The sequence below is a fragment of the Neofelis nebulosa genome, chromosome 13 (genome assembly GCF_028018385.1).
Source record: "Neofelis nebulosa isolate mNeoNeb1 chromosome 13, mNeoNeb1.pri, whole genome shotgun sequence".
Lineage (NCBI taxonomy): Eukaryota > Metazoa > Chordata > Mammalia > Carnivora > Felidae > Neofelis > Neofelis nebulosa.
This window is the reverse complement of record NC_080794.1, coordinates 83,390,811-83,403,324: the sequence shown is the minus strand read 5'-3', so window position 1 is coordinate 83,403,324 and position 12,514 is coordinate 83,390,811. Positions and strand designations below refer to the sequence as shown.

The following is a 12,514-nucleotide window of genomic DNA, read 5'->3' as shown; positions in this document are numbered from 1 at the left end:
AGTGTGGTTTTGATGTGTATTTCCCTGATAAGGAGTGACATTGAGCATCTTTTCACGTGCCTGTTGGCCATCTGGATGTCTTCTTTAGAGAAGTGTCTATTCATGTTTTCTGCCCATTTCTTTTAAAAAAAATTTTTTTTGAATGTTTATTTATTTTTGAGAGAGAGTGAGAGACAGAGCATGAGTGGAGGAGGGGCAGAGAGAGAGGGAGACACAGAATCCAAAGCAGGCTCCAGGCTCTGAGCGGTCAGCACAGAGCCCGACTAGGGGCTCGAACTCATGAGTCGTGAGATTATGACCTGAGCCGAAGTCGGACGCTCAACTGACTGAGCCACCCAGGCGCCCCTCTGCCCATTTCTTCACTGGATTATTTGGTTTTTGGGTGTGGAGTTTGGTGAGTTCTTTATAGATTTTGGATGCTAGCCCTTTGTCTGATGTGTCATTTGCAAATATCTTTTCCCATTCTGTTGGTTGCCTTTTAGTTTTGTTGATTGTTTCTTTTGCAGTGCAGAAGCTTTTTATCTTCATGAGGTCACAATAGTTCATTTTTGCTTTTAATTCCCTTGCCTTTGGAGATGTGTCAAGTAAGAAATTGCTGTGGCTGAGGTCAGAGAGGTTTTTTCCTGCTTTCTCTTCTAGGGTTTTGATGGTTTCCTGTCTCACATTCAGAACTTTTATCCATTTTGAGTTTATTTTTGTGAATGGTGTAAGTAAGTGGGTTAGTTTCATTCTTCTGCATGTTGCTGTCCAGTTGTCCCAGCACCATTTGTTAAAGAGACTGTCTTTTTTCCATCGGATATTCTTTCCTGCTTTGTCAAAGATTAGCTGGCCATACTTTTGTGGGTCTAGTTCTGGGGTTTCTATTCTATTCCATTGGTCTATGTGTCTGTTTTTGTGCCAATACCATTCTGTCTTGATGATTACAGCTTTGTAGTAGAGGCTAAAGTCTGGGCTTGTGATGCCTCCTGCTTTGGTCTTCTTCTTCAATATTACTTTGGCTATTCAGGGTCTTTTGTGGTTCCATACAAATTTTAGGATTGCTTCAAGAAGAATGTTGGTGCAATTTTGATTGGGATTGCATTGAATGTGTAGATAGCTTTGGGTAGTATTGACATTTTAACAATATTTATTCTTCCAATCCATGAGCACGGAATGTTTTTCCCTTTCTTTGTATCTTCTTCAATTTCCTTCATAAGCTTTCTATAGTTTTCAGCACACACATCTTTTACTTCTTTGGTTAGGTTTATTCCTAGGTATTTTACGATTCTTGATGCAATTGTGAATGGGATCAGTTTTTTTATTTGTCTTTCTGTTGCTTCATTATTAGTGTATAAGAATGCAACTGATTTCTGTACATTAATTTTGTATCCTGCGACTTTGCTGAATTCATGTATCAGTTCTAGCAGACTTTTGGTGGAGTCTGTCGGGTTTTCCGGGTATAATATCATGTCATCTGCAAAAAGTGAAAGCTTGAATTCATCTTTGCCAATTTTGATGCCTTTGATTTCCTTTTGTTGTCTGATTGCCGATGCTAGCACTTCCAACAGTATGTTAAACAACAGCGGTGAGAGTGGGCATCCCTGTCTTGTTCCTGATCTCAGGGAAAAAGCTCTCAGTTTTTCCCCATTGAGGATGATATTAGCTGTGGGCTTTTCTTAAATGGCTTTTATGATGTTTAAGTATGTTCCTTCTATCCCGAATTTCTCTAGGGTTTTTATTAAGAAAGGATGCTGAATTTTGTCAAATGCTTTTTCTGCATCCATTGACAGGATCATATGGTTCTATTTCTTTTATTAATGTGATGTATTACGTTGCAAGTGTTGAACCAGCCCTGCAGCCCAGGAATGAATCCCACTTGATCATGGTGAATAATTCTTTTTATATGCTGTTGAATTCAATTTGCTAGTATCTTATTGAGAATTTTTGCATCCATATTCATCAAGGATATTGGCCTGTAGTTCTCTTTTTTTGCTGGGTCTCTGTTTTGTTTAGGAATCAAAGTAATGCCGGCTTCATAGAATGAGTCTGAAAGTTTTCCTTCCCTTTCTATTTTTTGGAACAGCTGGAGAAGGATAGGTATTATCTCTGCTTTAAATGTCTGGTAGAATTCCCCAGGGAAGCCATCTGGTTCTGGACTCTTATTTGTTGGGAGATTTTTGATAACTGATTCAGTTTCTTCGCTGGTTATGCGTCTGTTCAAGTTGTCTGTTTCTTCCTGTTTGAGTTTTGGAAGTGCGTGAGTGCTTAGGAATTTGTCCATTTCTTCCAGGTTGTCCAGTTTGTCGGCATATAATTTTTCATAGTATTCCCTAATAATTGCTTGTATTTCTGAGGGATTGGTTGTAATAATTCCATTTTCATTCATGATTTTATCTATTTGCGTCATCTCCCTTTTCTTTTTCAGATTGGCTTAGTTATTTTAAAGAGCAGTTTATTATTAACTTAGGATTTATAGTGTGAATCGTGACTGACTGTGTATTGTAACACAGTAGTTCTCAGATACTTTTGGCCTAGGACCCTTTACATTCTCATGGGTTGAATACTCCAAAGAGCTTTTGTTTACGTGGGTTTATATTATTAATTAAAAAAAAAAATCAACACTTTTGGTTTCAGCTCTGACATGCAAAGAGTTTGGAATTCATCACAACTGTCTTTATCATAAGAGAAAAGCTGTTTCAACTGAAAAGCAATGACTTTTGAAAAATCTACCAGATAACTGAGGTCACAGGGCAAACAAAGAGCCACTCTGAAAACTGGAGAGAGGTAAATGCAGAAAATCACGCTTGAGATTTGCTTATCAGGGACAGAATCTTCTGGAGGCAGTAACTTGTAGGAACACTTAAATGGTCATTAATAAATTGCTGGAAGCCAAGTGTGGACTAGCTAGCTAGGAGATGGAAACCCCTGAGAGCCCACATTTAGTAGTCCCATACTTTTATGGGTTTTACTTCTGGGAACCCCACCATATTTACACAGTGAAGATTGGAGAAGAATCCCCTCAGGCTTTCTGCAGTGGGGAGGGGAAAGTAACCATTTGGAAATACAGCCCACAGTATTCCTAAAAAAAAAAAAAAAAAAAAAAAAAAAAATGTTTATTTATTTTTGAGAGAGAGAGACAGTACATAAGTGGGGGAGGGTCACAGAGAGAGGGAGACACAGAATCTGAAGCAGACTGCAGGCTCCAAGCTGTCAACACAGAGCCTGACTCAAACCTATGAACCGTGAGATTATGACCTGAGCTGAAGTCAGAGGCTTAACTGACCTAGTCACCCAGATGCTCCAGGCCACAGTATTCTTAACAAAGGTGTACCCTCAGGGGAAACCACCAGAGTCTTTTGTGACCTGGGGATGAGCAATTAGACTACTCTGACCCCTTTAGCCTTCCAGTCAGCAAATAGGGGCAGGGGAAAAAAAAAAAAAGACATTTTTGATGGTGACAGGCTAGGGACTCGGGTATGCTAAAAATAGATTTAGTCATAAGATTCTGGAATGTCTTCCTTCCCCAGTGCCTTACCAATATTAATAGGGCTTCAGTATAAAAACAGATGACAGTTGAAAGAGTAGGATGCAGACTATTTTAAAAGAGTTTCTAGGGAAACCAAAGACGGGGGTGGGGGAACAAAAGCAAGAATACTGGAGGAAATTGAAGCCTCTGACACCTATAGTTACAGCAAATGTTAAGCATAGCCTATCTTAACCAGATTAACATAAAACTCCACACTAACAACCTGATTACTTCAGGTCCTATACATTTCTCCAGATACATTATGTCTGGTTTTCAGCAAAACATAATGCATGCTAAAAGGTAAGAAAAACTTAGGCTGAAAAGACAAAGCAAGCATTAGAACCAGTCTTACACAGACACAGATTTGGGAATTAATCAGGGAATTAACTGGCATGTATAGATTCTATCCTATACTATAGTAGCATGTACTGCTAGAAGAGGATTTCAGTTTGGAAGATCCTTCCTATTTAGGGCAAAACCTGACTCTTTTCATGGTAGTTGCCAGAACCATAGCAAGGTCCTCAGCTGAGCAGGAGTCTGAGGGTAAAGATGAAGATCCTAGGAGCAGAGCAGGAGCTGCGGAAGAGGTCTGGAGATGGAACCTGGGCCAAGTAAGGGGGTGCTCACAGGCTTATTCCAGTAGCCTGGAACCTGGGCTGCTTTCTGCCACAGATGTGCAATTTACAAGTAGCAGGGTGTTTGCAACCACCTGCCCCAGGCGAGAGCCACAGGATGGGCACTTGGCGAAGTAAGGGGCCTGGGTGAAAGTCCTTGTGGGTGTGAATGATGAAGAATTTGCCAGGAAAACAAACCCCTGTAACCTGGATCACATCACAAAGTTCAACTCCTGGATTCTGCATACAGCCACTGCCTACTTTTTGCTATCTGGAACACATGGCCTCTCCCACCACTCTGAGTACCTTTTTTTTCTCCTTTCTTTTATTAGGAGAGAGTGCACAGGCATGCTCACAAGAGGGGCAGAGGAAGAGGGAGAGAGCCTGCCATGGGGCTTGACACTGGGCTTGATCCCATGATCTTGAGATCATGACCTGAGCCAAAATCAAGAGCCAGACACTGAACTGACTGAGCCACCCACCCGCCCCACTCTCAGTACTCCTGACCAATCACTACATGTGAATAGCACTTAGGATGAAAATATTAACAATAACCAGGCCCTTCCCTAAATGAAATGCAACTGGTTTGCATATCTTTCAGCTCCGAGCCAAAATCAAAGCCTCTGGATGATAGGTTTAGTGGGCACTGTGAATGGGGCACACATCATTTCAGAGGGTTGCAGAAAGGTTGAGGGGGTAGAAGGGCACTGGATCTGGGAGGAGGGGGCTGGAGGGATAGATCACAGAACCAGGCCTTAGTTGCTGCCTTGCCAGTGACTTGCTAGGGGACCTAAGGGAGTCACTTCTGCTCTCTGTGCTTCAGTTTCCTCATCTGTCCAAGTCTTAGTCATTGTCTTCTGGCCATCTCCAGTGAAGATCAGAAAAATACTGCTAAAACATATTGGAAGTAATAAGGTCAGTAGCTTCATGTTGCTGACTAATAAGTAATGAGTAAAATATTATATTTTAATGTTTATTTATTTATTTTGAGAGAGTGGGAGAGGGACAGAGAGGGAGAGAGAATCCCAAGCAGACTCCACACTGTCAGTGCAGAGCCCAATACGGGGCTCGATCTCATGAAAGTGGGGTCATGACTTGAGCCAAAATCAAGAGTTGGACGCCCAATTGATTGAGCCACCCAGGAGCCCCTAGAATATTTTGAACAATAAATGAAGTAATAATGCTCATGGTTTACTGTTTCGTCCGAATTTATTGCTCTGTCTGAATTTAGAGGTTTAGATCAGGCAAGTTGCTATCAGATTGACAAAATTCATATTTGGGTCATTGCCCATGAAATGTGTCAGCACCTAGTGGACTCTAAGCCCTCTGTTTGATACTGGGGATCCTGAGTTTCTGCCCGGTGAAACATACCTTGATACAAGGCAAATTTTCAATGTACAGACTCCTCAAACGGCAACCAAGTAACCACAGGAATAAAAGGAAACCAAGAAATGAAGTGGTCATCTCTGTAGGGAAGGTCTACATAACTTGTCTATTTAATCATGACTAAGCTCATTCGAGAACATGTCCCTCAGAATAGTTGCTGCTTCGATGGAGGGCATAGAAAAGAAGCTTGGAAAAAAACATTTTTGTAAGATAAAAAGCAGAAAAACACCCCACAGTTAATTCAACTCCAGAGTATTGGGTTCAGTGAGAGTGAACATAGTAGGTTCCTGTACTCAAGACAAATGTCTGTTCAGAGTTAAAACAGGAACTGGAAATCCTTACGACAAATGAAACTCGAATTAAAATTTTTTATGTTTATTATTTATTTTTGAGAGACAGAGCATGAGCAGGGGAGGGGCAGACACAGAATCCAAGCAGGCTCCAGGCTCTGAGTGGTCAGCACAGAGCCTGATGTGGGGCTCGAACTCATGAGCTATGAGCTCATGACCTAAACTGAAGTCGGACGCTTAACTGACTGAGCCACCTAGCGCCCCTGGAATTCAAATTTTTAGAGAGGTACAAGCACGTGTCATGGATACAGAGGAAAACGAGCAATTAACATGGGAGACAGATGGGAAGCAGTGAAGAATTTACCCAGGATGTTGCATTGAGTAAAGCCCTGCAGGGTTAGTATTACGGCAGATAGAGGAGGAAAGGGACTGGGAGAGCCATCTAGTCAAGGCTCAGTGGCATGAAAATGCATGGCATATGGGGAAATGCAGTGGGAGATGAAGCTGGAGAGGTAGACTATGTGGAAAGGTGGACAGGGCCCCATCTAAGATGACACGGGAAGTGCCTGGGACACAAGATTTAAGGAGGCATTCACTTTCAGAGGCAGACAAGTGCAGGATTGGCACAGTGACTATGGCCATTAAGTAGAGGATTGATTTCACCATCTCCCATACAGGCATTGTCAACAATAGCTAAACAGAGCACAAATGTCCGTTGACTGATGAAAAGATAAAGAAGATATGGTGTGTGTAAAGAATGAAATCTTGCCATTTGCAGCAATGTGGCTGGAGCTAGAATGTGAAATAAGTCAACCAGAGAAAAACAAATAACATGATTTAGCTTGTGGAATTTAAGAAACAAAACAGATGAACGTGTGGTTGGGGAGAAGAAAGGGAAACAAACTACAAGAGACTCCTGATAATAGAGAACAAACAGGGTTGATGGAGGGCGGTGGGTGAGAGATAGACTAGATGGGTGATGGGTATTAAAGAGGGCACTTGTGATGAGCACTGGGTGTTGTGTGTAAGTGATGAGTCACTGAATTCTACTTCTGAAACCAATATTGTACTGTATGTTAACTAAAATATAAAAATAAAAACAACAAAACCCCAAATCTTCCATACGAGGGACTTCTGCTTCTGGGAAGATGGAGTAGGTGTACTTTTACGCTTTCTACCAAGTGTGACTAAAAATCCTGGACGTTATGTATAAAACAAACACAAGGCCTTGACAGGTGGAGAGAAGAAAACAGACAAGTTAGGAAACTTGAAATCCAAGGAACATGGTGGTGAGCTCTCTGGGTTTTGTTACTGCCTCATATTTCCAGACTTGGAGATGAAGAAGCAGCAACCTGGAAACACCAATAGGTGCAGACAAAAACAAACACAGAAAACAAAAAAATTACAAAAACAAACAACAAGCCAGCAAACCAAAAAAGCAAAACCCTGTTGTCTCTAGCCAAAGGACCAAAAAAAAAAAAAAAAAAAAAAAGGAGGGGAGGAGCCTGACAAGACAGGGAGCCTGTATTCCAGCCAAATATCCCAGAAAAAAACTGTGGCTCACCCGCAGCCCCCCTCCCCAGTAAAGACTTAACCTAGACTTTCACTCTCACCGGGCTATAAAGTATTGTCCCAAATCACCCCTTTTTGCCAGACTAGTGTCAGAGAACACTGGGTGATAACACCCCCATCGGTGGAGATCTTGGGAAGTGTGAACTTTTCGTTTTGACCCAGTGATAATGAGGCACCATTCCGCTTAATTGCTGGGGTAGTATCAGAGAAGGCTTACTGGAAATTCAGGACTTTCACCTCCTGAATAAGACCACCTCCACTGCGGTATCAGTGGAGACCAAAACATGAGGGGATTTTTCTGTGGTCTTCACAGATCTAGTTGATCTCCTTGAGGTAAAATTCATGAAAGTGGCTCCCCTCCCAGATGAAACTTGGGACCCCAAGAATTTGTTTCTTCCATGCTGGTCCTCATTCAGCCTCTAGCAATTTATCAATTACCATTTAAAAATTCCTATCAGTTGCTGACTCTAGCAGTGGCTTCTGCTTCTGATAAGCTGTGATTCTCTGTATTCACCAGTCTCTTCAGTTTTGGGGTGTCTGTTTGCCCTGTGACTTCAATTCACTGGTTGACCTAGGAAGACATTATGATTATCAATTGTTCAGCTTTTTTCTTATTTTGAGCATGGCACCTCCCAAGCTTTTTACATGTTGTGGTGGAACAGGAATTTCTGCGTTGATTTTTATTCATCCTTTTTTTTTCTGTTCCTCAGACTGGATATTCTCAATTGACCTATCTTTGAGTTCACTGATTATTTCTTCTGCCTGCTCAGATCTGCTGTTAAGCTTTTCTCATGAATTTTTCTCAGTTACACTTTCCAACTCCGAAATTTCTGTTTGACTCTTTACTAATTTCTCTCTTTGTTGATACTCTCCATCACAGTCATTATTCTCATACTTTAGTTCTTTAGACATGGATTCCTTTGAAAATATTTAAAATAGTTGATTTAAAACCTGTGTCTAGTAGGGCCAATGTCTGGGCTTCCTAGGGAAAGTTTTTTATTAATTACTTTACTTTTATCAGCCATACTTTTGTTTTTTCTTTCCTTCCTTCCTTCCTTCCTTCCTTCCTTCCTCCCTTCCTTCCTTCCTTCCTTCCTTCCTTCCTTCCTTCCTTCCTTTTTCTTTCTTTTCTCTATCTCTCTTTTTTTTTTTTTCCGCATGTCTTGTAGTCTCAATGAAAACTAGACATTTAAAATAATATAACATGGCAGCTCTGGAAATCTGATTCTCCCTGCCATCCAGAGTTTGTTTTTGTTTGGTGACTTCTCAACAAATTCTATAAAATCTGTAATCTTTGTTGTATGTGGACACTGAAGTCTCTGTTGATTAGCTTAGTGATCAGCTAATGATTGGACAAAGATTACCTTAAATGCCTGGAACCAAGTAAATCCACTAGTCTTTCATGAGGGACTCTGTGTGCATTGGGGCATGCCTTTGACAATCAGCCAAGCAATTGAAAACTCTGCCACAGCCTTCACTTTTTGCTTGGAAAAAGCCTCAAGGTCAGTGAGAGGTGAATGCTTAGGGCCATCTCATGTCTTTCTTGAGTATGCTCACAGCCTTAGACATGCACACAACCCTACACCTGTGCATGGCTTAGAGTCCCAGGAATATATCAGAGCTTTTCAAAACTCCTATGGACATCTAATTTACCAACTTTTCCTTTAAGCTGTTTGGCTACTCTGTGATTTGCCCCAAATGTTATCCACTACCTCAGGCAGCCAGGAAGTTAAAACTATTGTCTGTAATTGTTTTTGCCAAAATCCCCTTAGAAGAAGACTTTTTGCATTGGGTGAACTCTTAAGTTATGTCAAATACAGACAGATAGCTTTGCAGGTGAGGATTTTCAGGTAACCAGCACACAGGTCAAATAATGACAATTCTTTGGGAATAAGGCTTTGATAGAGCTTTGCCTCTGTTTTCCCTTTGGTGGCTGCATTGGAGCCTGGGCCGTTATTTTCAAGGTTGCCATGGAGCTGGAGAGTGAAGGATGGAACAATGCGATAAACCTTGCTGTTTATTTTTTTTTTTTAATTTTCTTTTTTAACGTTTTTTATTTATTTTTGAGACAGAGAGAGACAGAGCATGAACGGGGGAGGGGCAGAGAGAGAGGGAGACACAGAATCGGAAGCAGGCTCCAGGCTCTGAGCCATCAGCCCAGAGCCTGACGCGGGGCTCGAACTCACGGACCGCGAGATCGTGACCTGAGCTGAAGTCGGCCGCTCAACCGACTGAGCCACCCAGGCGCCCCTAAACCTTGCTGTTTATACTAAGATTCAGTTCTTCTTAAATAAATGTTTCCTGAGCTGCACCAAGCTTTTAATTTTCAGAGTCTGAAAAAGTCAGTTTTTCTGCTAGATTCCTCATTGCTTTTAGAGAGGAAAGAATTTTCAGAGGTCTTATGCCACTGTTTTTGTTGATAACTCCCCTGCTGTTTGTGATTCCACCCAGGGTTTGGACAAAGCAACAAGGAATAACCCTTCATAGTTAAAATAGTTTCCTCATTTAATTGAACGAGCTTTGTTAGGTATGAGTACTTCAAAATAATAGAATCCTGATTTATCACAGGCATCCTATTCAAATTACTTTTTGAAATCTTTTTGCCTTAGCCAAGAAGTATAATGTCCCAACATCTGTTAACCTATATCTGAGTCCTGTAGAATGACTACAACTATATATTATTCTATTGTGTTGCCACAACATAAAGTCTACCCAGTCTTCTATAATTGAACTTTTAAATATATGAGTATTTTTAGATATTGGACTCTCCACACTACCACACTACTGTCATTTTACTTTATTGAAATCCCAGATTTGCTTTTAATTAATGGTCAAGCCCTAAAAGGTTCTCTGAGGGAAGAAAACTTAAAAAGGTGAGACTGAGAGTAAATTATTTAGAATAGGATTTGGACATTCGTCTTGCTATTGGTCCTAACATATATCTGAACGTGGAATGGAATTCAGAACTCTGTGAAAGGGAGTTGGTGTCTGAAGTGTTGATGTCACACAGCCCATGTATGGCCTGACAGGCATAGAAGTTGGAGCTGGACATTGGCTGTGCATTCTGCCAGCTCTCGTGGAGACTATGCATCTAAAAATAAGCTCTTCAAACTTCATATCTTAATCACTCCTAACAGGGATAATTAGAACTTTCTTTCTCAAATTAAAAGTTTGAGAAATTCCTGATAAGATGTACTGTTCCCTAAAGTTTATATTAATTGTAATTTTGTTTTACTGCCGGCATTCATCGAGCATGGAAGAGTTAGAAAATAGTAAGTATGGGGGCGCCTGGGTGGCTCAGTCGGCTAAGCACCCAACTTCGGCTCAGGTCATGATCTCGCGGTCTGTGAGTTTGAGCCCCGTGTCGGGGGCTCTGTGCTGACAGCTCAGAGCCTGGAGCCTGCTTTGGATTCTGTGTCCCCGCCTCTCTCTGCCACTCCCCCACTCATGCTCTGTCTCATTCTGTCTCTCAAAAGTAAATAAATGTTTAAAAAAATTTTTTTTAAAGAAAAAAATAGTAAGTATGTTTTGGCAGTTGGATTGTTTATTCTTCAGTCCTTCTTCACTTTCCCCCAGTTTCAGGGAATAAGGTTAAAAAAATTGCATATTCCAGAAAAACTGGGTTTCCTGGGAGGATTTAGAAGGAAAAATGGCAGTTGTCAGTGGGAGAATAGAAAACTGTTTTCCTGAAACATGTATCACTTACAAAATGGATTTGTATATGATCAGCATTGTTGAACATAACCTTTTTAAAAAGTCATCCCCTTAATCGTTCCCATAGATTTTTTTAGCTTGATATCGAGTGAGGACTTAATTCTGAATCTGAAAATGAATGTATCTCAGGAAATCCAGGTATTTGGGACTAAAACCATTTGTATAGCTGCGCATTACTTCCTGTGAAAGGAAGAATGGGACTCTTCCACGTTCTTTCTTTCTGGATTTTGTATTTCAGTCTCCTCTCATTCAAACATACACCCTTTCCCCCTCTCTGGGCCAGCGTAGGGTCCTAGGCTTTCTGGGAAGACTCATTTTGCATAAGGATCCGTGGTTTGGGTTTCATTCTTTTTCCACTAGAGGAAGCTGCTGAGGTCACTAGGTGGGTGTGTGGGGAGGGAGGCCACATTCACTGCTTGCCTTCGCTTCTCTGCCTAGATAAGTCTACTAAAGTCAACACAATAATTATGTTCAGCATTGCTGGCAGTATCCTGGTGGCCATGCTTGTGCTGATGGCTGTTGTCATCTGTCTTTACTACAAAGTAGCCAACGCATTGAAGTGAGTGATGTGGGTAAGAGTGAAAAATACCCCCTCAAATAGGATACCTGGGGCTCTCTGCTTGAGCAAGGTCATTCCTTGCCCTGTGGCCCCACCCTGGGTGAGGCCAGGAAGGGCAAGTGGGTTGGAAAAGGCAAAGGCAGGTGAGTGTAGAACCTTGGTTTTTTTCCCCTTCTGGCTTAGGGCTGTGAGCTCATAAGTAGAATGTTCTCGGCTGGGTGGCTGGGTGCTGCTTTGCTTCACCTACCCTCACTGAGTTGACCCTCTTCCCAATCATGCTCTGCACTTGATGGGCCTGTAGTGATCCGCTGGGTGATCCACGCTTGTAGTTCGCTCTCCCTTATTTGCTGCAACCTGATTTTACATTTCTAACAATCCTAGGAGAGGAGGGGGTTAGATAGGAACTTGGGACAGGGCCAGAGAACTCTAGTTTGGAGCTGGTGTCATGTATTTGATTGGCTCCAGCCCTAAACTTCCCAGGTACCCCTGATAATTGTGACAAATGGATGGAGAAGAAAAATTCTAATCCTATACTTTGCGTATGTCTTTTCTTAAGATGTTCAAAGGCACCTCTTTGTTTGGCCTTAAAAAATTCACCCCTGGACAAGGTCGCGGCCGCAGCCATCACTGCTGGGTCTTATCCCAACCTCCAATGCTGTGACGAATGTAGCTTGTATGCCGACTTTGATTCCCTGCCACCATGCTTCTGTGACGTAAACGAGGGACTCTGACTTGGGTGGGCACAAAAATCTTCATGCGCAATCTTTCTTTCTTAGTAGAATGTTTTATTATTCAAGTCAAGTTTTATAATGTTTACATTATGTGTTATGTAACATATTTATGTACTTTTGAATAAATGCAATATTGAAAATAA

At 41.5% G+C, this 12,514-nt stretch overlaps 1 protein-coding gene across 1 annotated transcript in view; it reads left to right on the top strand.

Moving 5' to 3' along the window:
* Nucleotides 1-12,514, top strand: part of LOC131493497 (uncharacterized) — a 16,248-nt gene extending 3,734 nt beyond the window's left edge. Inside the window, exons 2-3 of the mRNA XM_058698013.1 lie at nt 11,520-11,640; nt 12,197-12,514. Of these exons, the coding sequence (XP_058553996.1) occupies nt 11,520-11,640; nt 12,197-12,371 (296 nt within the window). The 3' untranslated portion in view covers nt 12,372-12,514. The remainder of the gene's footprint in view (nt 1-11,519; nt 11,641-12,196) is intronic.